Genomic DNA, 27054 nt, shown 5'->3' with positions numbered 1-27054 from the left:
TACAATGAGCAATAAAGCAGGGAAGGGTAGGGAGGGAGTGCGATGATCTGTAAGCACCCAAATTAGTTGTCTTCCTCTCGTGTGTTCTCTATTTCAGCTGCCAACACCATCACCCACTCACTGAGCCAGCAATTTAAGACTCCTTCATCTCCTACTTAATCAGGTATCCATTTAGGCCTGCTCATTTCTTTTCCCTCATAAACCTCTCTCCAGTTCCGCTATTTTATTCCCACTGCCTCTGCCACAGTTCAGGCCCTCGTGGTCATCTCTCTGCCTCTGCTTTTGGCTTCCGTAAGCCCATTATTACTGTGCAGCTGGAGTAGAACCTTTTTGCCCACTGCTAAGAACCTTCAGTGGTCTCTTCACCTGTCTCACAAGCCCCCTGGGCTACCTTTCTGACTCCATCCCCATAATATAATTAATTCATGGTAGCTTGAGCCACCATGCCCAGCCAGTAAATATTATTAAAAGGTGTCTTTTAAAACAATTTAATTTAATTTTTTAAATTAATTAATTAGTTTTTTTTTTTTTTTTTTTTTTTTGAGACAGAGTCTCACTCTGTTGCCCAGGCTAGAGTGAGTGCCGTGGCGTCAGCCTAGCTCACAGCAACCTCAAACTCCTGAGCTGAAGCGATCCTCCTGTCTCAGCCTCCCGAGTAGCTGGGACTACAGGCATGCACCACCATGCCCGGCTAATTTTTTTCTATATATATTTTTAGCTGTCCATATAATTTCTTTCTATTTTTAGTAGAGATGCGGTCTCGCTCTTGCTCAGGCTGGTCTCGAACTCCTGAGCTCAAACGATCCGCCCACCTCGGCCTCCCAGAGTGCTAGGATTACAGGCGTGAGCCACCACGCCCGGCCTAATTAATTAGTTTTTAAAGGCTGATCCAGTGAAGCAGCAAAGGAACAAAGGAGTGGAGAAGGAACAAAGGAATCTGTAACTGGTTGTAATCAATTAGTTGTAAACACCACTGCACTAGGACCAGCTGAAAAATGTGTCTTTAAAAAGTATACTCTCAGAATGTTAGACAAATAAATACTTGTAGCCAGAGATAAAATTTCCAACGGTAACAGCAGATTAGTACTTTAATAATTTCTCTCAGATCACTTAGGCAAAGGTGAAGGTGATGTATTCAGTAAAGCTGTGTCATTGACTCAAAAGTGACTCTAGTGACAATGCAGGCACTGGTATCAAGGATGCATATGAGAATGAAAAAGAATAAGAGTATTTCTAAATTAGGCTATTTTAATAGGTATTATATTACTTTTAGTATGTATGTGAAAATAAAGTATTATAAATAACATAAAAAATACATTGCATATTAGTATACTAAGTTAGTTAAAATTTACTCTTACTATGTAAAGATTATTAACACATTGACTACCACACTAGAAAAAAAAATTTTCTTTCCTTCGGGCCACCATGTTTTATTATGAAAATATAATAAAAACTTCGAAAATAAAATGATCCTTTCTAATTTAATGAAAAATGAAATTTATTTACTTCTATTCATTTAATACACATTTTTAGAATTAATTTGTCAATATTAATTGTAACAATAAGAACATCAACATGTAAGATTTTCACAAACCAACTGTAGGGTTTTGCCCAGGTTCTGCCTCACAAGGCCTTGGGCTCAAAACTAGCTTGATTTAAATACATCTCATGTGGCAGTTAATATGTTAAATATGCTAGTTGGGTAATAATTAGTTCTTATTTCCAAAAGTGACCTTAATAGAATGGGAAGAAAAGAATATTCCAAGCAGAATGTATCAAAATAAATATTTATTGACATTTGAAGCTTTATATACACCTTAAAAAACAAATGTCCAAATGTGGGAATTACAAAAATCAACTTAAAAACCTTTTCCCCAACTAAGTATTTCTCCACTGAACATTGAAGTCAGTGGTGCCACCACCATCAGAAGAAAAATAAGTCCGTCTGGATGTACACAGTAATTATTATAAATGTCATGCAGACATTCTCCTTTATGCTTCCAACTCCAAAAAATACTAAGAAGACAAATACACCCAGAGAATTGTGTTTCCATCTTACCCTAGCTTATGAGTAGCGGTATACAAATATATTTCCATCTTTTTGTCCAGCCAGCAAATGAGAATCTGTACCTGACCATTTCACGAAAGACCAATTTTGGTCAGGGATAGGGGGAAGGAGAGCAGTGCAATGACCAAGAAGTAAGTCCCAAATGGCAATTGCTCCAGAAGTCAAGACTGCTGCTGCACAATGATCTTTCACGTCACCTTCCAGGAACCTGGTATCAAACAGAGAAGAAACAATTCAGATCACATGTCCAAAAAATAATTGTTCCCCCCTGGGACACAAATCTAATTTTTTTTAAATAGGCCAAAACCATATTTCCCTAAGGATGAACAGAAACAAAAATCCCTGTAACTATGAATGGCTACATTTGCAATCCTAGAGGACTATTGGCTAGTGTGTTACAGTTCTGGACAGAATCACATGTCCCATCCCTGTCTATCTCTCTGATGCATCTTGTACCACTCGAAGGCCAGCTCACAGTGGCCCTCCCTCCATTCTTCACACAAGCCAGACTCGCTCTCACCTCAGTGTCTTTGCTCTTGCTATTCTCTCTCCCTGGCAGGCTCTAACTGCAGCTCTTAGCTTGGCTGGGTCCTTTTCATCATTCAGGCCCGTCACCTTCACAGAAAGGTCACATCTAATCCACTATCTGAAGCAGTGCACACGAATACTGTATTCTGTTCCCTTCTCTATGACATTATCTGTTTTTATCTTCAAAGCACTTTTCACTATGTGAGATTATCCTATTTCTGTATTTGTTGGGTCTCTCCCCGCCTAAAAATGTAAGCATGATGAAGCAGAAACCTAGTTGTCTTCTTAAGACAGGGGCTCTGCGGTCAGCTACCTGGGTTTACATTTTAACTCTACAATGTAGGAGCTGTGCAGCCCTGGGCAAGTTATTTTACTTCATCAGTAAAACGGGGAGGGTGATGACAGCACCTACTTCACAGGGCTGTTGTGAGGCTGAAGGAAACAGTTCATTCAAAAAAAGTTTAGCGTAGTACCTGGCACACAGGAAGTGCTCAATAGATGTTAACTATAATTATTTAATATCACTCTGCTGTATCACTGGCACTTTGCAGGGTAGCTGGTGTACAGTCAGCTCTCAAAGAATGTTATCTGAATGAACTGCACAATATTTTTATCCCTGGCTCCCAACTTTGTGCACCTAACTCCTAACTCATCTTTGGAAACTCCACAAAGTTTTCTTTGACAGTTTCTCCCCAACCCTCCACTGTTAATTAAAGTGCCCCTCCACTCTTGTGCTCCTAAACAGTGTAAGCCTCATGCATGGCACTTTGTGCACTGACACTAGTCACTAGTTTTCTCTGCTAACTCCCATGAAATTAGAAATAGTAGTGCTAAATGTTTGTGCCCCCCCCCCCAAATTCATCTATTGAAACTTTATCCCCAATGTGATGATGCTAGGAGGTGGGGCCTTTGGGAGATGATTACGTCATGAGGGCTGAATCTGCGAATGGGACTAGTGCCCTTATAAAAGAGGCCCCAGAGAGCTGCCTTGCTCCTTCTACGCTGTGAGGGCACAGCTAGAAGTTCCATCTATGAACCAGGAAATGAGCCCTCACCAGACACCAAATCTGCCAGTGCCCTGATACTGGACTTCCCAGCCTGTAAAACTGGGAACTTCGGTTGTTTATAAACTATCCAGCCTACAGTATTTTGTAGCAGCCTGAACAGACTAAAACATCTTCCTTCAGGAATGGCACCAAACAGGCTTGCAAGGTTTGCTGAACAAATGCATTTGAAAAGTGACAATGAAAATGCTTGACCAAGCAGTTATCTTTATCTTCAATTTCTAGGCCAATGACTACAGTTCTCGCTCCATATCCAAGAAAGTAAGTTCTTTATGTAAGTACACACTACAGATAATAGTTCTGAGATTCTTGTTAAGAACATCTGCAGAAGCGCCACAGCTGGCTAAGTGCACTGGGACAGAGAATGTCTTTTAGAACGTGTTATTAATCAAGTGAGCTTTGTACAAGGTCCAAAGAAACATGCACTGTAACTATCAAGGTGCCTTATCCTTGTGAGGTTTTAAAGCCAGACTTTGTGATCTTGATTTCTAAGTCTATTTTCAATCTTTGCTTCTAATTTTAAACATTGTGGTAGTATATGCCTATAGTCTCAGCTATTCAGGAGGCTGAGGCAGGAGGATCGTTTGAGCCCAGGAGTTTGGGGTTGCAGTGAGCTATGATGATGCCACTGCACTCTAACCAGGGTGACAGATGGAGACTCTGTCTCATTAAAAAAAAAAAAAGGCAGTCTTTACAAACTATATGTTCAGAGGTTGCTTGGTTGACCTAACAATATCAGCACTACTTCAAAACTCTATGTAGCTCAGAAAACTCTTGGGATGCCAATAACTGTGTCAGTGGCATCAGTCAATAGATAAATAAATATTTATCAATAAATACATATCAACTGCCTGCATGATGGAGGCACAGTGAGATTTCAAAGTGAACACGTCTTCCTAAAGTACATTTAAAACTTCTTGAGTTTTAGTTTAGATAGAATGTAGCTTGTAAGTTTTTTGAGGTGAACATTCATTACTCTGTTTGTATTTAAAACGTTTTCCTAATGGGAAAATACAGGGCTTGAAATACACATAAAAAAAACCTATCTAATCCCATTTCCATCAGGATGTAGGGAATCTGGGGTTTGAGTCACATCCACTAAACTTCATTTTACTTCTTAACATTTTTTTGTGCTCTGTAGTGTTTCCTGTTTTCCATTCATCTAAGTGACACAAAAATATCTAGTTTTTGTATTTGCACAGTGCCTTTCAAAACGTCACATCCACTGAACAGCAGTCACCCACACACTTGCCTTCCAGCCTGCCCCTGAGGAAGACAGTACAGCATCACACCCACATTCAGGGTCGTCTTAGGGTTAATCACAATCAGCTGAAACACAGGACTTCTCAATGACTCGCTCTCTTTGGCACAAGGATGACTCAGAACAACAAATAGGAGCCCCTAATTTAGGAGAAAAATTAATTATCAAATAGACAGTCAAGAGTATGTTGGGAAAAAGAAAGGGTTGGCAGACTCAAAACCAAAGAATCACAGGAATGATCAATAGGCTCTTAAGTATCCAAGATTCAGTCATTGTCTTCATTGTTGTTGTTGTTGTTTTTGTTTTCAGGCAGGGTGAAATTCTAACCAGCTGGACTTCTGGCTTCTCTAGCATAAGGTTCCCAATGTTTTTCTCAGCCAATCTTGTCATGCATCAACCTAGCTGACTCATCAATTTCCTTCACCTTAGATACCTTAGATACTACTACGTTTCATGCCATTGATTTGGGGAAAATTTGGCATAGAAAAAGAGGACATATAAACACATGCAGGGAGTCTTCAAATTAGAAACACTCATTTGTAAGCCAGTTTTGGAAAATTCAGAACACATTTTCCCATAAAAACAATCTTGTAAGTGGTGACTGGATTCTTAGGCTAGCTACAATAACCTAAAACCCAGACACTGCTACTTTCCACTAAGAGTAAGGGTGAAAAAAAACAAAAGATGCCATATCTATAATTGTTTCTGTGGGAAAATGTGTTAAAGATATCTCCCAGCTTTAAAATTACAGGCTCTAATAATAACATTAGTGTGTGTATGTGTGTATGCATACATGCGTACTTATGTAGATGTATGTTATACATTGAGAGTATTTCTCTTTGGAGGTAAGATGGGGAAAATTAAACTATATGGCCATTTTATAATTAGTAGCATTCATTTTCTACTTCATACATATCTAAAATGATTGAATTTATCAATGAAAATGAATTACTTTTGTGTTTAGAGAACTGAGAATTTTAAAATGTTAAATGCTATACACTTAACAAAGGGTTGACAAACTATGGCCCACAGGGCAAATCCAGCCCAATGCTTATTTCCATATGGTCCATGAGCTGAGAATGTTTTTCACATTTTGAAATGGTTGGAAAAAAATCAGAATAACGACATTGTGTAACATGTGAAAATTATATGAAATTCAAGTTTCAGTATCCATAAAGTTTTATTAGAACACAGCCACATGCATTGTTTACATATTGTCTATGGCTGATTTTGCACAAAAACGGCAAAGTAGAGTGTTTACAGCAGAAACCATATGGCCAGCAGAGCTACAAACATTTGCTGTCCGGTCCTTTATGGAAAAAGTTAACCGATGCCTGCACTAAACAATAGTGCAATAAATAATAAACCATTATTTCTGAAGGTTGGCTTTATGGGGGACTTTTACTTACTATCTTACACATTTCTGTGTTAAATGTTTTAATATCAAATACATATCAATGTTGTAATATAAAAGATATGAAATTATTTAAATGCATAATAGATAAATTTTAGAGACGAATTCAACCCTCTTATTTAAAGGATGAAAAAAGTTGGGCTCAAGATTATATGACAGATTATCTAAGATCACACAGCTTCTGAGTTCAATTCCACAGTTCCTGCTAGGCTAGCGCTAGATGCACTGTTTGCATTCAGAGCCCCTGGGTGCCTGATAGTCTCAAGGTTATCACTGATACTAAGCAAGTCAGTCTCTATACAAGTGCTGAGCCTGCTGCTGCTGCCTCTGCCTGTAGCTTCAATGGTGGATACTCAAGTAGTTATTTCTCAGTCCTGGACAACTTCCTTCAACGTGTTCAGATGTCAAAACTGGACTGTAAACCAAGACTATTAGCAAAACGGTTAAGTACCTGTTTTGTTTCTATGTGAGAACACTAAAGCTTAAGAGAAAAACATGTCTAGGACCATTTAGTCCTCTCTAGGGCTACGCAAACACATCCTAAATCATTTATGGCAATGTGGCTGGGAATCAAGTCTGATAATAATAATGGGCATAATATTTCTCAGTACAAATTCACAGCTAGAAATAAATGCTTGCCTTCAAGTCATACAGCCAGAAAATTTCCCAAGCAATTATAATATATTGTACCATCACTTATTTTCATCCATAAATTTCAAGAAAGAACAAACACTGCTATCCAATTTTGAAAAAATAGGCAACAGGAAGGGTCTGTTAATTACTATTAACAACTTATTGCTCTTACTTAGCGAGACTAATAGTATTAATAATACCCAAAGTAAACACAAAGTGGTCCCAGCCAACAGTTACTTACCATTTCTGAATAGGCTTTGTGACATACTGAAGCTTGGTAAGAATCATCAATGTGCATCTTTTTCAGGAGTTGACCAGTTTTTAAATTCCTTGGATACCAAAAATAAATAAGCCAATCACATTCTTCTAGCAAACTGGTTTTCACATAATATTCTCTTATCCATCACAGCATCTTTTAGGAGGTGACCAAGGGAACACTAAGGGACACACTACCTTAGTTTTGTTTAGTCACAGATTTAGCAAAAAGTAGCTCTATAGGGTAACTTTGCCAATAGTTTGATAGTTTAGCCTTAGGTTGACTCTGCTATGCCATTGGGGATAAGTCTCTCCAAATTCCATGAGAAAAGTTTTCCGTTATCTCATTAAACTAGTACAACCTCTGTGGAAAGTAATAAGCAGATACCTCAAAGAGCTAAAAGTAGAACTACCATTTGATCCAGCAATCCCACTACTGGGCATCTACCCAAAGGAAGATCTGCACTCGGATGTTTATAGCAGCACAATTCACAATTGCAAAGATGTGGAAATAACCCAAGTGCCCATCAATATATGAGTAGATTAACAAAATGTGGTATATGTATACCATGGAGCACTACTCAGCCACAAAAAACAATGGTGATCTAGCACCTCTTGTATTATCCTGGATAGAGCTGGAGCCCATTCTACTAAGTATCACAAGAATAAGCACCACATGTACTCACCATCACATGAGTATTAACTGATCAACACTTATGTGCACATATAGTGGTAACATTCATCAGGTATCCGGCAGGTGGCAGGGGGGAGGAGGGGATAAGTATATTCACACCTAATGGGTGCCGTGCCCCGTCTGGGGAATGGACACACTTGAAACTCTGACTTGGGCAGGGCAAAGGCAATATATGTAACCTAAACATTTGTATCCCCGTAATATGCTGAAATAAAAAAAAAAAAGAAAGAAAAGAGGTGACAGGGGACTTCTCAACTTGGTTTCTCTCTCACAAATTTGTTAAATTGGTTCCCATTATCATACTTTTTTTTTTTGGTATAAATACAGTGATATGTTGCAAAAACTGTAGATTCTGTTAGGTTCCTCTGAAGAATATTCATTTTGTTTGTTTGTTCTAGTAAACAGTTAACTTGGCTGAACTCAAACTCCAAATGCTGAAATCCCAGTTCAGTTCTTTCAGTCTTACCTGGGCTGCTTGGAGTCTGCCCTTGCACATGTAGTTTAAACAGTCAGCCAGATATTTAAACAAAGCTTATATCCAGAATTTAGGTTTCCTTCTTTGGCTGTCTCCTTTTTGGGACTTTTCACCCCCACTTTCTAGTTGCCGTCATTACCCTGAAGTCTGTCCTTTGGTTCTCTAAGCCAGGAGGACAGAAGGTCTTCTGTTAGGCTTTTAGTCACCCAGTGGGCAGACCAGGGCCTGCCTTCTGGCTTAAAGTCATAAGAATGGGAAGCTTGCCTAGTGCCATTTCCTTCTTTTAACTGTAGAACCCCTCCAGTATTTTTCTTCTTTTTCTTGCTCTCTGGTGCCTTCAGATAGTTGTTTTTCATATTTTGTCCAGAGCTGATAGTTATTTGAGGGAAGAGAGAAGGTCTGATAGAAGCTACTCAGCCACTAACCAGAAGCAAAAACAACTGGACCAATTGACAACAATATTTCATTTATTTTAAAATACTCAGACTGATCTTTTTCACAATGCCTGAATTAATATGATGTTCTTGCTAAGACAAGTATATAGCATCTGACAGTAAAAAAACAAGACACGATCATATTTACATATACTCTCTTATCCACTCTTCACAAGCACATTGTAAAATTAGAGGTATATACTCATACTACAGAGGAGGAAACTAAGGACCTACAGGGAAAGCTTACCAAATAACAATGTTGTTCATGACAGTAGTACCAAGCAGAGCTTCCTGCATCCCTTGGACCTCAGCAAAAGTTAGTATAGTTTCCTCAGGGGACATCAAAAACCGTTTTTCTTTGTTTCTGCGTTTAAAACAGTATTAAAAATCAGTACTTTGCACCAAAGCAGTTTCTAAGCAGCCCTTCTACACATTAATGAACTATGCATAACAAAACTAACCTAATACCAGGAAAAAAATGAAACCAGAAAACGTATTCTAAACTTTCTACAATGAACATATGTTACTTTTCTATTATCTACTTGGATATGGCATTATCCTTGTTTCCTTCCTCTCGATCTTCTCAACCAAGTCCTAATGATTTTATCATCTCATCTCTCACAGATCTGTCTGGTTCTTGTCATCTCCACTAACATATTTCTAATTTAAACAATTATCTGGGCCAGGCGCGGCGGTGGCTCACGCCTATAATCCTAGCACTCTGGGAGGCCGAGGTGGAAGGATAGCTCAAGGTCAGGAGTTCGAGACCAGCCTGAGCAAGAGCGAGACCCCCGTCTCTACTAAAAATAGAAAGAAATTAGCTGGATTACTAAACATATATACATAAAAAGTTAGCCGGGCATGGTGGCACATGCCTGTAGTCCCAGCTACTTGGGAGGCTGGGAGGATCGCTTGAGCCCAGGAATTTGAGGTTGCTGTGAGCTAGGCTGATGCCATGGCACTCTAGCCCGGGCAACAGAGCGAGACTCTGTGTCAAAAAAGAAAAAAAAAAAAAAAAACCCCACAAACAAACAAACAAACAATTATCTGTCTCTTGCCTAGATTACCACAATAGGTCATGACTAAATAAGACACACAATGTCCCTGCCCTCTCTCATTAGGAAAGACAAATAATAATGAAGTACAACAAGTGTATGATAGGATGCTATCAGTTCAGTATTCAATGGGTTGAATTTGAGGTGTCTGCAAGATATCTAATAAATACACATTCTGGTCTAGAGCTCAAGAAGAGCTCACACCTAGAAATGTATGTTTGCAAGTAGTCAGCATCTAGATGGTCACTGAAGCCATGGGCACCAAGTGTGTGGAATGAGGAAAGGATCTATGAACTTGAGGTATTTCTAATATTTAAGAAACACACAGAGATTTCAAAGAAATCTACAGAAAGAACAAACTACATTTGCTGAGCTTCTCCACTCCATTAACTTCTTCCCTGCCATGTCTGGCTGCCACCTCTCTAACCAGTATCTACGTGACAACCTTGTGTTGAAGCCATGCCTGCTGTATTACACCTACAGCACAGAAAAACAATGTCCTAATAATCCAACTTTCTCTGAAACCTGTGATAAAATCATTCTTTATCCAACAGTTAAAGTCAACCAATGCTTTTCTTACCCTCCATCGTCTGCAAATGTCATGATTTCCACTTGTTGATCACAAAGGGTCCCACTGCTATTAACTAGCCTCCTCTTGGTTAGGCCAAGCACAGCTTTTATATTTCCAGATTTCAGTAGTACTTGCTTTTCACTTCCATCATCAGGGGAACAAAATAATGCCCTAAATCAAATATAAGGAAAAATGAGGAGAAGTTAGGAATAAGCCTTTAATATTAAAGGACCAGGTTAGATTTTAAATGTAAATGATTTTTTTAAAAAATCTCTCTTTAGACTTAAATTCACATTCTTCTAAGTCTCAAGGTTAGGTTATAATCTGCACTCCAAACACGCTGATGGAGATAAAGATAAAGGAGGGAAAAAAATCTCTCCTTGGGAATTACATACCTGATTTCTCTGATTTCTAAATTTCCCAAAGCTACACACACAAGGTTACAAACATCAGGCACTGGAACTATTTGTAATACTGGAACCTAAATAAAACAAAGCAGCCAAAAATTATATTTGGTTGTTTCATTTTTAATTAATTTAAAATTTTAAATTAAATTTAAATTTTAAATTTTCTAAAATTTATCACATTCTTTTGTATTTTCACTGCACCGGCATAGTTTCCAACATTTGAACAAATGTGAGAAGGCTCAGAAGGCCGGGCGCGGTGGCTCACGCCTGTAATCCTAGCACTCTGGGAGGCCAAGGCGGGTGGATCGCTCAAGGTCAGGAGTTCGAGACCAGCCTGAGCAAGAGCGAGACCCTGTCTCTACTAAAAATAGAAAGAAATTATATGGACAACTAAAAATATATATATAGAAAAATTAGCCAGGCATAGTGGCGCATGCCTGTAGTCCCAGCTACTCGGGAGGCTGAGGCAGGAGGATCCCTTGAGCCCAGGAGTTTGAGGTTGCTGTGAGCTAGGCTGACGCCACGGCACTCACTCTAGCCCGGGCAACAAAGTGAGACTCTGTCTCAAAATATTTATTTTATAAAAAAAAAAAAAAGAAGGCTCAGAAAACACCTTCTTTTTATAAGCTGTAAATCCAAATAAGCTATATGCATAATAGTGTTTACTTAGCATTTATTTAACATACTATATTAACAATAGGGGAATAATTAAGTAAATTCTGGCATGTGAATGAAGAAAACATTATGCAGCCATTTAAAATTATGTTTGTTCACTAGGCTAGCAAAGCACAGAGCTAGAACTTGTGGATATAATGGAGAATGAGAATGAAGGATAATTAAGTATGAAGACTATGTAGAAACAAGAAAAAATGTTTATATGGTAAGTGAGAAAAGATAGATCTAAAGCTATTAAGCACACTAGGATTGCAACCATGTAAGATATTCATGAAGATTGGCAAATACTAGAAGGAAATACATATAGAAAAGCAGCAGAAATAAAGTTTTGGTAACGGGCAAAGAATACAGATATGAGCAAGTTTGGAAATCAGAAGAGAAAAAATTCCAAGCTTCTCCAACAGGTCTGGTGTAAAACCATTTCTAGATAAACCTGTGATAAAGCAAATAAAGCACAATGTTAATGACACAGTCTAGACGGTGGATAAATGGAGGCTCCCTACACAACTTTTTCTGTATGTTTGAAAATTTTCATAATCAAATGTTGGGAAAAAACCTCATCTCTAGTTCTGCCTTGCCGGGCATAGTGGCGCCCCACTGGTAATGGTAATGGAGCTCCACTGTGTGAGCTGCCCATCTACATTATGATGCAAATGACTGCAAAGATCTCTCTCAGCTTTAAGATTCCCACTTACCTCGGTGAAGTGCCAGGTATAAATGTTTTTCCACTGCCAAGCGTCCAGAGGTTTCCAAAGAGAAACTACATATTCACAAGCAGTTATAATACATGGCTCTTTAAGACCAGCTCTTTCCCACCACATGGCACTCACATCCACAGAACACGAACCTGAAGGATTCTGACACAAAATGGCAAAAACAAAAAAGAATGAGATGAAATACTAGGTAAGTGAAATATTTTTCTTTTTTTTTCATATTTCACATTTTCTATGTAATTCTCCCCCACACTCCCCGGCTCTGTTTCCTGGTGATGAGATGATAAGTAAAATTGAAGTTTTATGCAGGTCAAAAGAGTGAGCTTTTTTTTTTTTTTTTGAGACAGTGTCTCACTCTGTTGCCCAGGCTACAGTGCAGTGGCATCATCATAGCTTACTACAACCTTATACTCCTGGGCTCAAGGGATCCTCCCACCTCAGCCTCCCAAAATGCTAGGATTACAGGCCTGAGCCCCTGTGCCTGGCCCAAAAGAAAGTTTTGTGGTTCTTATGAAACTAAAAAAAATTGCCTATACATAATTACATCATGAAATATTAAAAAATGTATAGCTCCAGAATGGAATAAATTCTGATTTAATCACAAAAAGATAGCTCATAAGAACTTATCCATTTGGAAATTAAGCACCCTGATGAACCACTCATGCATTGAAGAGGAAAAAACATTGAAACAACATACATTATACTTAATCTCCAATTATGACAAAGAGAGCACTGTGTATTCAAACCCACAGAGCATGGCCAAAGTGGTATTTCCAAGAAAAATCATAATCACAAAGGCATTTAGCAGAAAACAAAGAAAGATTAAAATAAAGTAAGCATACAGCTTAGGAAGTAAAAGAACAAAATAAGAACAATGAAAAACAGGGATTAGTAATTATAATTATTATAAATACAGAAATAAATGAGCTACAAAATTAAAAAAAATAATAATTAATAATCAATACAACCAAAAACTGGTTTTTGGTTTTTTTTGGCAGACCAACAGAATGGACAAATCCCTTAAGTCTGATATAGGAAAAAAAACTTTAGAGATGTGGAAATGGGGAAGAGAGGGTTAACTGCATATACACAGATTAAAAAATCTATAATAATATTAATGAAATAGTTAATTCTTTATGAAACTAAGTTATTAAAATTGACTCAAGAATAGTTTTGAAACAGAGCATAGGTATTACTATATTATTACATATCTTTTATAGAAAAGGCATCTGGGGCTCAGAGGTTACATAATTTGTCCCAGGTGACACAGCCAGTAAGTAATTGGCAGAAACATTTTAGATGGATTTGAAGCTCCTTCCTCCACACCAGTACTTTTCAAGAGGAAGAGCTTTTGCACCCCTATTCTCACTCCCACCCCCAGGACATTTCATATGTCTTGAGACATTTTAAGTTACCACACAGCATAAAAAAGATTACCATTCACTGTATCAAAATCTAAACCTGCTGCTTATTTTCTTATAAAGTGAAAGTGAAATCACCATTAATTGATTCTTCTAGAAACATTACACCATTTCGGTAGAAAAAATATGAATGACTCAGGTTTCACTCTTTCTGTCAAAATGCCTGACTTAAATTCAGATAAGAAGTTGAGTTATTTAGCCTAAGTTGTTCTTGGCAGTAGCTTGACATATAAATAAACTTCAGAAGAGCTCAAAATATAGAGGTAAATATTGCGAGAAACAAAGAATTCAAATCTGTTTTTCTGAATCTGTTTACCGATTTATTTAATAGTATTAAATAAAGAATAAGAAGCCGTATGATTGAATTCTTTTCAATTTTCTTATCAATTTCATTAAATTTTTCACATGTAACACACAAGACACACTATATGGGAATATTCTGACCTTTAACTTTGAAACCAATTGTAGGTTGCCTGGGTTTAAGCTATCACAAGCAGGAAGATCTGCTATTTCAGTCTGCGGAAACAAAAGTCATACCATTAATCTACACTTTATGTATGATGTCTGCCTGTATCACTCACTCATCAAATGTCTACTTCATATGTTTTTATTTCCTCTGGTAACAGCAGCAAAGCTCCAAATGCAACTGTTTCATTGAAGACAAAGAATAGAATCCCCAATATTTAAAAGAAATGTCTTTTAATTACCCATAATTTCCCCAGATTGAGTTTAATGTTTACAATGAAGTCATATCAAAGAAACATGTTAAAATATTCTTAAACACCAAGGGCCCAATACATAAGGAAGTCATGTTGTCCATTTTCACTAAGACATTTCATTCCTTCAGAGAAAATTGCACAAAGGAAACAGATTGTACCTGTTCAGTGGAATGTTTACATAACTCCTGGCATGTATTTCCACAGAGTTGATTTTCTTTGAAAGTGAATGACTCAACAGGTAGAGGTGTTGTTTGGGGGCCAGAGTCACAGTCACAGGCAGGTTGTCTTTTCCTACCTGACACATGCAGGCTGGTATCCAGTTTTGGTGGGCTGGTTGAACTGTCGAATTGTTTACTATCACCAGCAAGACTGACTGTGTCTTTCAGGAGAGAAAGTTGGGGTGTAGAGCAAGTCTGTCCAACACCCTCTGTAGACACTTTCTCATAGCATGCTTGGGAGCCGAAAGCTGGAGTAGTACCTAAGATGGGGAAAGCAGGTGAACACATGTCTGCAGTAGGTCTGTCACTTTCATCGGGTGCCACAGTATTTAAGGGAGTGAAAAGTAATATGGATGAAGAGAGGCCTTTATTTGTAGGCTGGCTTTTTAGGTCTGACATTTTAGGATGTGATTTTCCTGGTAGAACAGTAAGTTCCTCTTCCAAGTCTTCTATTTCTGTGTCTATTTGTTTACAAATCAGTTCCTCCGGAACAGTAACACAATTTTCCTCCTTAAGATGCCTCTCTTCATAAATACTTGATTCAAAAGGTTCCATCAGTCTTTCTGAGCAGGACTTCAGTTTTTCAAGCTTAAGAGGCCCAAAGTCTTCATCAGGTAACTGAAAGTCTGTGATATTGAGAAAAGATGACAGTTGCTTTAAACTCAGCATTTTGTTTTTATGAAAATGAACACTGAAAGCATCATCGTCCAAAGCTAAATAAGCATTATCACTGGAACACAGGAAGTCTTCTTTTTGACGATGACCTTCCTTCCCTAAAATAGAAAAATAAGCAACAACAATAGTAAAAAAAAAAAAAAAAAAAACCCACAAAAGAGACATTAATACGCAACAACGAATGAGCTTCTAAATTCAAATATAGTAAAAAGTTCATTACTTTTCCCATGCAGGACTTTGAAACCTGGGTGAAGGGTGTGATGATGGTCATAGGTTGGTGGTTAACTAAGTTATTTTTCTGCACTACCAAAAGAGTGTATTGCTGACATCATTAACTGGGAGAAGGAAGACTAGCATCAAGTCCCAGCTCAACCACTGATTTGCTGGGTAACCTTGGACAATTCAATTCAGTCCATTTTCCCTCCTCTCATTAGCCCTCTTTAAGGAACTGGACTGAAAATCTCTCAATTTCTGTCCACCTTGAGAACTATGATTCTACCAGGCTGCCAGAGTACAGTCTACAAAACGCTGGCTCCTCTCACTAAAGAAAATTCAGTCCTCTTTTCAAGCAAAGAGTAATTTACTGCTTTTATTGTGAATGGAATCCTATAACATTCAAAATGTAGTTGTATCCAGCTGATGAATGGATAAACAAACTGTCGTACAAACACATGATGGAATGACAGAATATTATTCAGCCATAAAAAGGAAGGAAGTACTGATACATGTTACAACATGGATGTATCTTGAAAACATTATGCTAAGTGAAAGCAGCCAGATACAAAAGGTCACATACTGTGTAATTCCATTTATATGAAATACCCAGAACAGGTAAATTATAAATCCATAGAGCTAGAATGCAGATTGGTGGCTGCCTGGAGCTAGGGTGGACTGGGAAGAGGAAATAGGGAAGCAGTTGCGTAATGGGTATGGGGTTTGGAGGTAAGAGAAATGTTTTAAAACTAGATAGAAGTGGTAGTTGCACATTATAAATGTTCTATCAATAAATGCCACTGAATTGTTCACGTAACTTAAAATGCTTAATCTTGTTATGGGAATGTCATCTTAAGAAAAACTAAATGTAGCTTCTGCTTACTAAAATTATAACAGAATATTTCAAAGTACTGTATAAAAAGAAACTTTCTAGATTATTACTGGATTGCCTACTTTGTGATTCCTTTGTATTCTTGTTGACTTAAAAAAGGATGACAAAGTCATGATTATTATTTTTAAATTAATCAATCATAGCTCATAGACCAAAGTCTATGTCTAGTGGCACAGAGCAGACTATTTTTGTACATAAAGTTTTACTGAAACACAGTCACATTTATACATTGTCTTTGGATGCTTTTGCACCAGTTTTTTCTTTTCTTTTTGTGTTTTCTGGAGACAGGGGCTTACTTTGTTACCCAGGCTGGAGTACAGTGCTGCAATCATAGCTCACTGCAGGCCTGAACTCTTGGGCTCAAGCAATCTTCCCAACTCAGCCTGATCCTCCCACCTCAGCCTCCTGAGTAGCTGGGACTGCAGGTGCACACCAACGTGCCTGGCTAATTTTTATATTTTTTTGGTAGAAAAAAAAGCTTGTCTCAAACTACTGGCCTCAAGCAATCCTCCCACCTTGGCCTCCCAACGTGCTGGCATTACAGGTGTGAGCCACGGTGCCTGGCAGCACCACAGTTGAGTAGTTGAGACAGAGCACAAAGACTCGATACCCTGTTTACAGCCACAATGAATTATCCAGTTCTTGTGCTCAGTTTATCAGATATGATTAACTCCTGAGCAAATGAATGGAAAGTTTAAATTACAATGTAGCCTTGCTTGCTGTCCTTCAAAATCTTCTGTCCTATGGACCTCACAGAGACTACATTAGATATTTTACCCAAAAAAGTTGCTCGGGTCTCTTTATTACATGATCATTTCTAAGAGAGTCAGTTAATGTGCTTTTACTGTAACACACACTCCCTTTTACTTCAAAAACATGTCGTATATTAGATATAAAGCTTCTACCCATGGATAAAAATTGTGCTGTACCTGAATAAATATCAATATTAGGTAAACATCCAATACATTTTCCTTTTCAGTATCCTTTTTTTTTTTTTTTTGTTGAGACAGAGTCTCACTTTGTTGCCCAGGCTAGAGTGAGTGCCGTGGCATCAGCTTAGCTCACAGCAACCTCAGACTCCTCGGCTTAAGCGATCCTACTGCCTCAGCCTCCCGAGTAGCTGGGACTACAGGCATGCGCCACTATGCCCGGCTAATTTTTTCTATATAGATTTTTAGTTGTCCATATAATTTCTTTCTATTTTTAGTAGAGACGGGGTCTCGCTCTTGCTCAGGCTGGTCTCGAACTCCTGAGCTCAAGCGATCCACCCGCCTCGGCCTCCCAGAGAGCTAGGATTACAGGCGTGAGCCACCGCGCCCGGCCTTCAGTATCCATTTTTAACCACATTAGTGAATGCTAGCACCATACTGCCATGTTTAAATAATTAAATTAATTAAAGTCACTTTAATCTCCCTGTGCCTTAGTTTCCTCATCTATAAAGGGAGGATTCTACCTCATGTAGGACTGCCGTGATGATTCAATTCATCTGACAGCATTTAGAAAGTACAAGGCACACAGTTAAGTATTAGCTATCATCGTCATCATCAAAGACATTTTGATTTACCTTCAACTTTCTTCTTACCATGAATAATCACCGTTTTGTTCCGATATTTGTGCAAGATGACTTCCTCCCCAGAACTGTTAATGTCCAATGTGCCAGAAGTTGGCAAAAGTCGTTCATGATGATCTAATGCCGAGATGCAGACTGATTTTCTTTTTCCTCTGTGTCTTCTGCCAGTTAGCCGGGCAACTGCCTTCCTAGAGAAATTATTATCTTCAGTGGGCCCCGTGGCAGACTTGACTTCAGTTAATGAGAGAAATTGCTGAGGACTTCTTGAACTTGGTTGTCCTGTATATGTGTCAGACAAACTAATTTCACTTTGGTCAGTTTTCTCATTGGAAAGGTGTAAATTTTCACTTGCTTTCTTATTTTTATTTTTAGACCCTTTTTTCCTGACACCCAAGTGACTTTGAATTACAGCCTCCAGAGCTACTTTTCTCTGGCAATTTGACATGCGTCGTGTTGTTCTAACATAATATTCTGCAGGAAACAGAAGGCCTTCAAGCATTGTGCAAGAATGTATTTCATTTTCGGTAGAAACAGGAGAGATTGCGTCTAGGTTAGGTCTCTTAGATTGACCTAGAGCCTCATTTTCCTGAAGACATTCATTTCTACCATCAAGAGCATTACTGGGAGATTGTAAAGATGTCTCTGTATGATTTTGTTCTTTTAAGTTTTGGTTTTCATTTGCTGATAAATTATTGTAAGTGACTTCATTTATAGAACATGAATTATCTGCCTCTAAATTATGACTTCTAGCTAGTTGGCCACTTGCACTTATAGCTTTATTTACTATTGGGTTGTCTGTAAATACAGTCATTTTTTTGCCTTGTGCCTCTAAGTTTACAGATGAAGCAAGGCTAATGTTTTTTAAGCCCTGAGTAATAAGTTTACAGTTACCTTTAGGAGACATATGTTCAAGGTACTGACTATTACTGCTATCTGATGAAGTATGCAAAGGAATTTTAGTCTCCTTGGGGAAATTAGTTCTTCTTAGGAGTGTATCAACACTTCTTTCTGGTTTGGCAGTTGGTAGAATTAATACACCCTCTCCATCAGGTTTTATAACTGGTCCTAGACAATCTGGAAGTTCAGACTTGGGAGGACTTGAAAGGTGAGTTCTTATTTCAGTTACTGGTGATTTAGGATTTTTGCTACAGATTTCTCCCTGTAGTCTTTTTTCAGAGAATATGAGTGAATCAGTGTCAAAGACACATTCTCTCTCCTGTGAAATAAATGTTCTCTTCTGCGGCTTCTTGCTCCTCCCTGGCATCTTACTCTGCCTTTTCTTATCATCAGGACCACTGGCCCTGTGGGGAAGGTGTTCTTGGATGTCATCTGTTCTTTGTATAAGTAATCCTTCTGGGCTGTCTCCAGGATTAAAGGACCCAGGCTCAACATCAAGTGTGATAGATGTCTTTTCTCCAGTTTTTTCATCAAAATGGGTGTTGATTTGTAACTTGCCACAAAGAGACACTTCATTTTTAGGTTCTGAGAAGGAAAAAAAAGTGTGTAACTAATATTTTCCTTTTAAAATGAAACAAAAAATATTCCACATTTGTTTTTAAAGATTATATATTAATATAAATACTACCAAACATTTATTTAAGGATCAATGACATTTCATTTGGGCAGATCAAGGTTTAAGTTTTTAAAACAGTAATAAACTATAAAATTTTAAGTCAATATAAACAATGTAAACAAATAGATCTGTGCTTTAAAAAGTTTTTTAAATTAAAAGATCTATACTTTATCACACTCATCTTTTCTCTTAATTTTTTAATCTCACCTAATTTTTTGTCTCATGTATTTTTTGTTTTCTGGCTCAAGTAATTTAATTTCATTCCCTTTTCAGTAGCCCCCAATTTTATGGTTATAAATTACTTGAATTTTAACACCAGAAATGACTTTTTTTTTTCTGACAGAGTTTTACTCTGTTGCCTGTGCTAGAGCACAGGGGCATTATCATAGCTCACTGCAACCTCAAATTCCTGGGTTCAAGTGATCCTCCCACCTCAGCCTCCCAAGTAGCTAGGATTACAGGTGCTCACCACCATGCTCAGCTATTAATACTTTTTCTAGTTTTTGCAGAGAAGAAGTCTCCCTATGTTTCCCAGGCTGGTCTCAAACTCTTGGCCTTAAGTGATCCTCCTGCCTTGGCCTCCCAAAGTGCTAGTATTATAGGTATGAGCCCGGCCATGAATGACCATTATTTTTTGGAGTATTTCCATCCACACTCTTTACTCTGTTCATATATAGATACTTAAATTTTCTGTCTTTCTTTTTAAAATTTATTTATTTTTTTAGAGACAGGGTCTTGCTCTGTCACCCAGGCTGGAATACAATGGTGTGATCATAGCTCACTGCAACCTCAAACTCCCGGGCAAGCAATCCTCCTGCCTCAGCCTCCTGTAGCTGGGACTACAGGCAGGCACCACCACACCTGGCTAATTTAAAAAATTTTTTTGTAGAGATGAGGTCTTGCTATGTTGCCCAAGCTGGTCTTAAACTCCCAACTTCAAGCATCCTCCTGCCTTGGCCTCCCAAAGTTCTAGGATTATAGGCATGAGCCACTGTGCCTGTCCAAATTTTTTTTACATCATCTTTCCAATATTTAAATAATAAATATAATTTCTAAAAGCTGAGAGGGAAAAAGAGCAACTAAATAAACAATCCAACTGAAAGCATAGCTTATTGAGTAGATTTTATGGCATATGGACTTTATGTTAAGTAAAAAGAGTCTATTACTAGTCCTTATCTTTAGTCTGTGAGAAAAAGAACAGCAGCCAAATATATCTGGGAAATGAATAATAAAACAAGCGTAAGTGAATGGGCTAGCTTTACCTGAGTGGTTTAGCTGTGGTGAGATTTCCTGCTGGGGCAAGCAATCTTGTTCTTCTACTGTTTTCTTAATAGTATTCTTAACCTTTTCAGCTCTTTGTGCACGCTAAAGAAAACAAAAGAAGCTCAAGAAGTAAATTTTCTTTAAAGCTTCATTATTGTCAAGAACTGTTTTTACACAGTTTGTACTATAGCACCTTAATTTGACACTTCACTTACCTGCAGGCGGGCTAGTGTCTTGCTGTATTCCCTTTTCAGGAATGCTAATTTTTCCTTCAACTGGAAGAAGAAAAATACCAACAACACTGAGCAAGTGGAAAAGTAGAGTCAGAGGGAAGGGATGCAGTGACTACCAGACATGAATACGCAGGGCTCAGAGGGGTCCCTCGGCAAGATGCAGTGAAGGGAATAGCACTGGCTCATTCTCACCTACTTTCAGGTCTCAAAAAGCACCAAGCTTTTTTTCTTTTTTTTCAGTCACTAAGTCAGCAATATGCACCAAGCTCTTTACTATCTCAGGACCTTTGCACAAACTGTTCTTATCACCTGGAGCATTTCCTCCCTTTGCTAATTCCTACTGATTCCTCAAGACTTAGCTTAGCTTTTTATTTTGTTAGGGTAGACCTCTAGGTCCTTTTCTAAATCTTGTTTAGACACTCTACCCCTGCTCTATGCTTCCCTTATCACAGTACTTACCACACTATGCTATTTATTTCTCTGTTTCTCCCCATCACCCTAAGATCCTCAAAGGTAGCAGGAGCTGTCATTCTCAGTCATTCAACAAATGAATCTCTTATTTGTCATTTAATGGTCCAGGTATCTCTAGCATCTGGAACAATAACTAACACCCACTGTGTGTCAATTTTTACTCCAGATGCTAGAGATAGAGTGGTCAGGGCAATCTACATACAGTAAGGGATACAGATAATAAATAAGAAACCAGATAAACAGATGATTTTACAGGGTTACAAATACCTAGATAAACAGGGTGATAGGAGAGAATTATTAGCCTACTGATGGGACTACTTTAGCTAGAGTGGTCAGGAAGGCATTTCTGAGGACTGCCATTTGAGCCTAGACCTGAAGGAGGAAGGAGCTAGCTTTTTTAGAGGAAAAGGTATCCCAGGTAGAGAGAACCACAAATGTAAAAGCTCCATAGTGCAATGGGCTAAGTGTATTTGAGGAACACACAGAAGGCCAGAGAAGTTGGAGCCGTCACTGCTGAATTCCCAGACAGGCACACAGCAAGCATTCAACAAAGATTTATTAAATAAATAAATGAACTGGGCTGAGTCAAACTACTGTTCTCTGAAAGTTTAGATTCCCGTTGTTTTCTGTGGTTCAAAGGATTCTCTTAGCAGCAAAGCCACCCCTGTTTCCTCTGCTTTCTAGGAACCTGTTAGAGGCACTCATCCTTCAGCTTAGAAAACATCATCAAGATTTCTATCCTCAGAACCTACCTTAAAAAAACCCTACTAACGGCAAAACATGCTAACAGACAACTTCCCAACTGTGACTTTTTCTTAATTACTTAATTTTCCTCTTTCCAGCATTCTGTTTACCACAGCACTCCCAGTACTAAAGGAGTCACCTCTGTCCTTACTTATTCTCAAATACAAACAATAAAAACAGCTGATAATTTTATAATGTGCCTCAGTTGGTGTTATGGACTTTTCTAAGTGACTTCTATATATTGACTAATTTATCACTCACAATAACCCTAATATATAGATTTTACTATTAATATTATCATCCCTACTTTACACATAAGCAAACTAAAACAAGGATTTGTTTCAAAGCAATGTGTCTAAAATCATGCAGTCCATAAATGACATGATTCAAACCCCAAGTAGTAGAATTCTAGAGTCTGTGCCCTTAACCCTTAGGCTTGCCTGCTTCCCACCAAACTTATCGATATCTGAGAATTATCTTGTTTACTTGTAAATGATCTTTCTCCCGCCAACCAGAAGGTAAGACTGATGATTTAATGAGAATGAGTTTAACACAGTTTAGCACAGCAAGCACAAGATACATTCAAGCTAACATCAGCACAAGCTTGAAATGACCTAAAAGTCTAATAATATGAAAAGAAACGAGGGCACTTTCAAACTACAGAATACTATATGGAACTTTTTTTTTAAAGCAGGGTAAACATGTCCCGACACGGATGTTAAACATGGAGAAGAAAAACAAAGTTGCAGAACCATGCAGATCATACCATTTATGAACCTTCTCCTCTCCAAAAAATACATACAATATTACTTTTTGGTGGTTAGGGGTACACTCCTCCCCCACCACAGACACACAAAAACACACGAAAAGATCTGGAAGTACCAAACTGTTAGATGATTTACTTGAGGGGTGAAGGGAAGATTGAGAGTGTGGGAGGAGGAAAAGTGTCAAATGGGACTTCATCCATAAAGTTTTACATTTTGTATTTATGCATTGCTACTGTAATAAAAATTTGTTCTTTCAGCGCCGCCACGTGAGTACCGCGCCAGTTTTCTATACTTTCATTTCTGTACCCCTTCCGCCCTGAGAGGAGGGTAGCTGAGAGGATACTGCTGCCCTCGGACGGCCGAGGAAACAAAGTCAAGCTTAAAAACCTGGGAAATTGGGGTCAGAGTCCTGCGTCCACCCTCCCCGCACCCCCAGGCACCTTTTCCTTCTCTTCACAGCTGAGGGGCTTCCCGGGAGGCTCGTCCATCGGGCAGGCGGCCGAACGAAAAGAGCAGCCGTCGCCAGCCCCAGCTCTGCGGGCTCCGGGACCCAGCTGGCCCTAGACCCGGGAGGCACCCCGAAATGGAACAGGGGACCGGGAATCCCCTCCGCGCGCAACCAGCTACCCCAAGCGGAGCAGGCGCGCCCTAAGCTCTGGCCAATTAAATCCCCCGCTTGGCCTGCGCACGCGCAGCGGGGACTGCCGAGCAATGGAGCGGGGCGGCCTAGAGGAGAGCCGAGCTGTCGAAGAGACCGGAAGTGGAGAAGCAGCCGGAAGTAGCCGGCTTCTCGGACAGACTGACTGACAGACTCTGACAGGATCCGGAGCTGCAGGAAGGAGGTGGCAGCCATGGAGTTGGGCGAGCTGCTCTACAACAAGTCCGAGTACATCGAGACGGTGCGCGAGTCCAGACATATGTCTTCCTCTTTCCAAGCCTGCGTCCCTTTGAGGGCTGACCGGCGGCCCCATCCTATCCTTGCCCCACCCACCCCGGGGCGCTTTGGCAGTTAGTCCGGGATTCCCTGGTGACGCTTCGTGTATGGCCTGGCTTTGCTATTTAGTCCGTACGTGGCCAGTTTAGGCTTTTTGTATTTATTTACGGTTTTCTCGTAGGGATAAAGTGCCTTCAGGAGGACAGGACAAGTCTCGTCTATCCTAATTTTTTTGTTTTAAGAGACACCGTTTCGCTCTGTCGCCCAGGCTGCAGTGCAGTGGCCCCATCATAGCTTACTGTAAATGCAACCTCCAACTCCTGGGGTCAAGCGACCCTCCTGCCTCAGCCTCTCTAGTAGCTGGAACTATAGGCACGTTACCGTGCCCAGCTATTTCTTTTTTTATTTTTTGTGGTGATGAGGGTTTCGCTATTTTGGGCAGGGTGGTCTCGACCTCCTGGCCTCAAGCTATCCTCCCGCTTCGGCCTCCCAAAGCGCTGGTATTACAGGTGGGAGCCACTGCACACACCCCATCCTAATATTAATTACAGCTCCAGGCTGTAATTAATTTTTTGATATCCTGGATTTATTCCATTGTGGACAGCAGCCCATTTCAAGTTTTTTACTCTTCAATATGAACTTTCTTGAGGAAACCTGTACCCTAGAAACTCACTCAGTTTCCTTACCCCAGTTTTCTGTTGTTTCCTTTTAGGCATCTGGGAACAAAGTCAGTCGCCAGTCAGTGTTGTGTGGAAGCCAGAACATCGTTCTTAATGGCAAGGTAAGGGAAAGGCCATCTCCAGAATGCAAACCTCTGCTTGTTTTCCACCAATTATCGCATTAGCAGGGCAGATAAAATGTTGCCATGTCTCCCATTTCTTTTTGTACATTTTCCAATTCTTTTACTATCTTTCCTTTATCTGAATTGGATTTATTGAATACAAAAATGTTCAACAAGAGGAGGCAACAGAAAGCGTTTTTCCTTTTATACCAGGAACAATACTGATGGCAGCTAGAACCAAAATTATTCTACAGTATTGTAGTTTGCCTTAAGGTACTGGACACAAAACATAAATAGGCAATAAAATATTTTACGGTAGAAACTAAAGTAATACTCATAAAACTCTCTGTTTAATAATAATTAATAATTCACTATTAACTGAAACTCTTAAAATGAAAATAAGAATTGGGAAAGGTATTAAAATATGAGACAAACATGCAAAATGGAATCTGAAAGGCTCAGAAGCTTGTAGTCTGAATAAATGGGGAAATAGCAAAGAGATGAGTATAAACCTGGAAATAACCAGAGAAAATATCACCAGGTATATTTGAGCTTGACAAAAAATGAAGTTCATAGTTTTTGCCTGCCATCTGGAACACACTCAATTTTGAAATTAATTTTCCTTTAAATGTTACATCTCTAACTTCCAGAAGGAAAAGAATCTCGCTATGACCAAGAGATGACAGATATTTTCAGTGAAGACACAATTAGACTTCATTAAGCCCGTCATACCATGACATTTAATGGAAAAGAAATAGAGTTCAGTAATTGCTCAGACACACTGTTTCTACATTGAATTAGAAAATTCAGTTAAGTCCCTTTGACTCATTAGCAAGTATGTGGAGGCTTTTGGAAATCCCTTAGCTAATTCTGAGACACTTCCTGTGACTTTGTGGGGAAGATTTTTTTTCTTGTGGTGAACTATATATAACAAAATTTGCCATTTTAATAAGTGTACAATTTATTGGCATTAATTACATTCACAGTGTTGTGCAACCTCCCACTATCTATTTCCAAAATTTTTTCACCACCTCAAACAGAAGCTCTGTACCCATTAAGGAATAACTCCCCATTCCTTCCTCTCCCCAGTCCCTGCATCTACTGGTACCCTCCATCTACTTTCTATCTCTATGAATTTTCCTATTCCATATATTTCATATAAGTGGAATCATATAATATTTGTCCTTTTTGTCTAGCTTATTTTACTTAATATTATGTTTTCAAGGTTCATCCATGTTGTAGCACATCAGAACTTTATTCTTTTTCATAACTGAATAATATTCCATTATGTATATGTACCAAATTTTACTTACCTGTTCATCAGTTGATGAACAATTGGATTGTTTCCACCTTTGGGCTATTGTAAATAATGCTGCAGTGAACACTGACTTGAAAGTATCTGTTCGAGTTCTGTCTTCAGTTCTTTTGAGTATATACCTAGGAGTGGGATTGCTGGGTCATGGCAATTCTATGTTTAACTTTTTGAGAAACTGCCAAACTTTTTTCCACAATGACTGCACCATTGAACATTCCCACCACCATTGTGCAGGATTCAATTTCTCCACATTCTTACCAACACTATTTTCTGTTTTTTGGATTATAGCCATCATAGTGGGTGTAAGATGGTATCTCATTGTGGTTTTGATTTGCATCTCCATAATGACTAATGACATTGAACATCTTTTCATGTGCTTATTGGCCATTTATATATCTTCTTTAGACAAATATCTATTTAGTCCTTTGTTCATTTTAAAATTGCATTGTTCGTCTTTTTATTCTTAAGTTGTAGGAGTTCTTTATATATTCTGGATATTAAACCTTTATCAGATATATGATTTGCAAATATTTTCTCCCATTCTATAGACTTATCTTTTTCCTTTTTTGATAATGTCCTTTGATGCACAAAAGTTTTTAATTTTGATAAAGTCCAATTTATCTATATTTTGTTGCTTATCTTTTTGGTGTCATATTTAAGAATCCACGCCAAACCTAAGGTCATGAAGATTTACTGCTGTGTTTTCTTCTAAGAGTGTTATGGTCTTAGTGCTTATATTTAGGTTGTTGATTCATTATGAGTTAATTTTTGTAAATGGTATAAGGTAGGGATCTAACGTAATTCTTTTGGATGTAGAAATACAGTTGCCCCAGCACCATTTGTTGAAGAGACTATTCTTTCCTGGTTGAATGATCTTGGCACTCTTGTAAAAAATCAATTGGTCATAGATGTATGGCTTTATTTCTGACCTCAGTTCTATTTGGTTGGTCTATATGTCTGTCCTTATGCAGCACTGCACTGTTTTGATTACTGTAGCTTTGTAATATATTTTTAATCA

At 38.6% G+C, this 27054-nt stretch overlaps 2 protein-coding genes across 14 annotated transcripts in view; one reads left to right on the top strand and one right to left on the bottom strand.

Annotated features, from left to right (window-relative positions):
- Positions 1 to 1771: 1771 nt before the first annotated feature.
- On the bottom strand, positions 1772 to 23642 carry PALB2 (partner and localizer of BRCA2). 11 transcript variants are annotated; one of them, XM_069485943.1, is made up of 13 exons: positions 23447 to 23642; positions 21007 to 21066; positions 20791 to 20893; positions 17950 to 19437; positions 14546 to 15378; positions 14113 to 14184; positions 12230 to 12391; positions 10848 to 10933; positions 10462 to 10623; positions 9074 to 9190; positions 7210 to 7297; positions 4913 to 5061; positions 1772 to 2276 (listed from the first exon to the last, which is right to left on the bottom strand). In XM_069485943.1, the coding sequence occupies exons 1-13, from the start codon at positions 23492 to 23494 to the stop codon at positions 2066 to 2068; spliced, it is 3579 nt and encodes a 1192-aa protein (XP_069342044.1). In that variant the 5' UTR covers positions 23495 to 23642; the 3' UTR covers positions 1772 to 2065. The 11 variants fall into 11 exon arrangements, with proteins under 11 accessions (XP_069342044.1, XP_069342051.1, XP_069342052.1 ...); XM_069485950.1 differs by having other exon boundaries at positions 23464 to 23642; XM_069485944.1 differs by having other exon boundaries at positions 1855 to 2276; positions 14546 to 15373; positions 17957 to 19437; positions 23447 to 23494.
- Positions 23643 to 23801: 159 nt separating this feature from the next.
- Positions 23802 to 27054, top strand: part of DCTN5 (dynactin subunit 5) — a 32481-nt gene continuing 29228 nt past the window's right edge. For all 3 annotated transcript variants that reach the window (XM_069486807.1, XM_069486809.1, XM_069486808.1), the window contains exons 1-2: positions 23802 to 23905; positions 24653 to 24721. In XM_069486807.1, the coding sequence (XP_069342908.1) occupies positions 23858 to 23905; positions 24653 to 24721 (117 nt within the window). In that variant the 5' untranslated portion in view covers positions 23802 to 23857. The remainder of the gene's footprint in view (positions 23906 to 24652; positions 24722 to 27054) is intronic.

The sequence above is a fragment of the Eulemur rufifrons genome, chromosome 14 (assembly GCF_041146395.1).
Source record: "Eulemur rufifrons isolate Redbay chromosome 14, OSU_ERuf_1, whole genome shotgun sequence".
NCBI lineage: Eukaryota > Metazoa > Chordata > Mammalia > Primates > Lemuridae > Eulemur > Eulemur rufifrons.
Note: the sequence above shows the minus strand (reverse complement) of the source record. Positions and strands in the feature narration are given on the sequence as shown.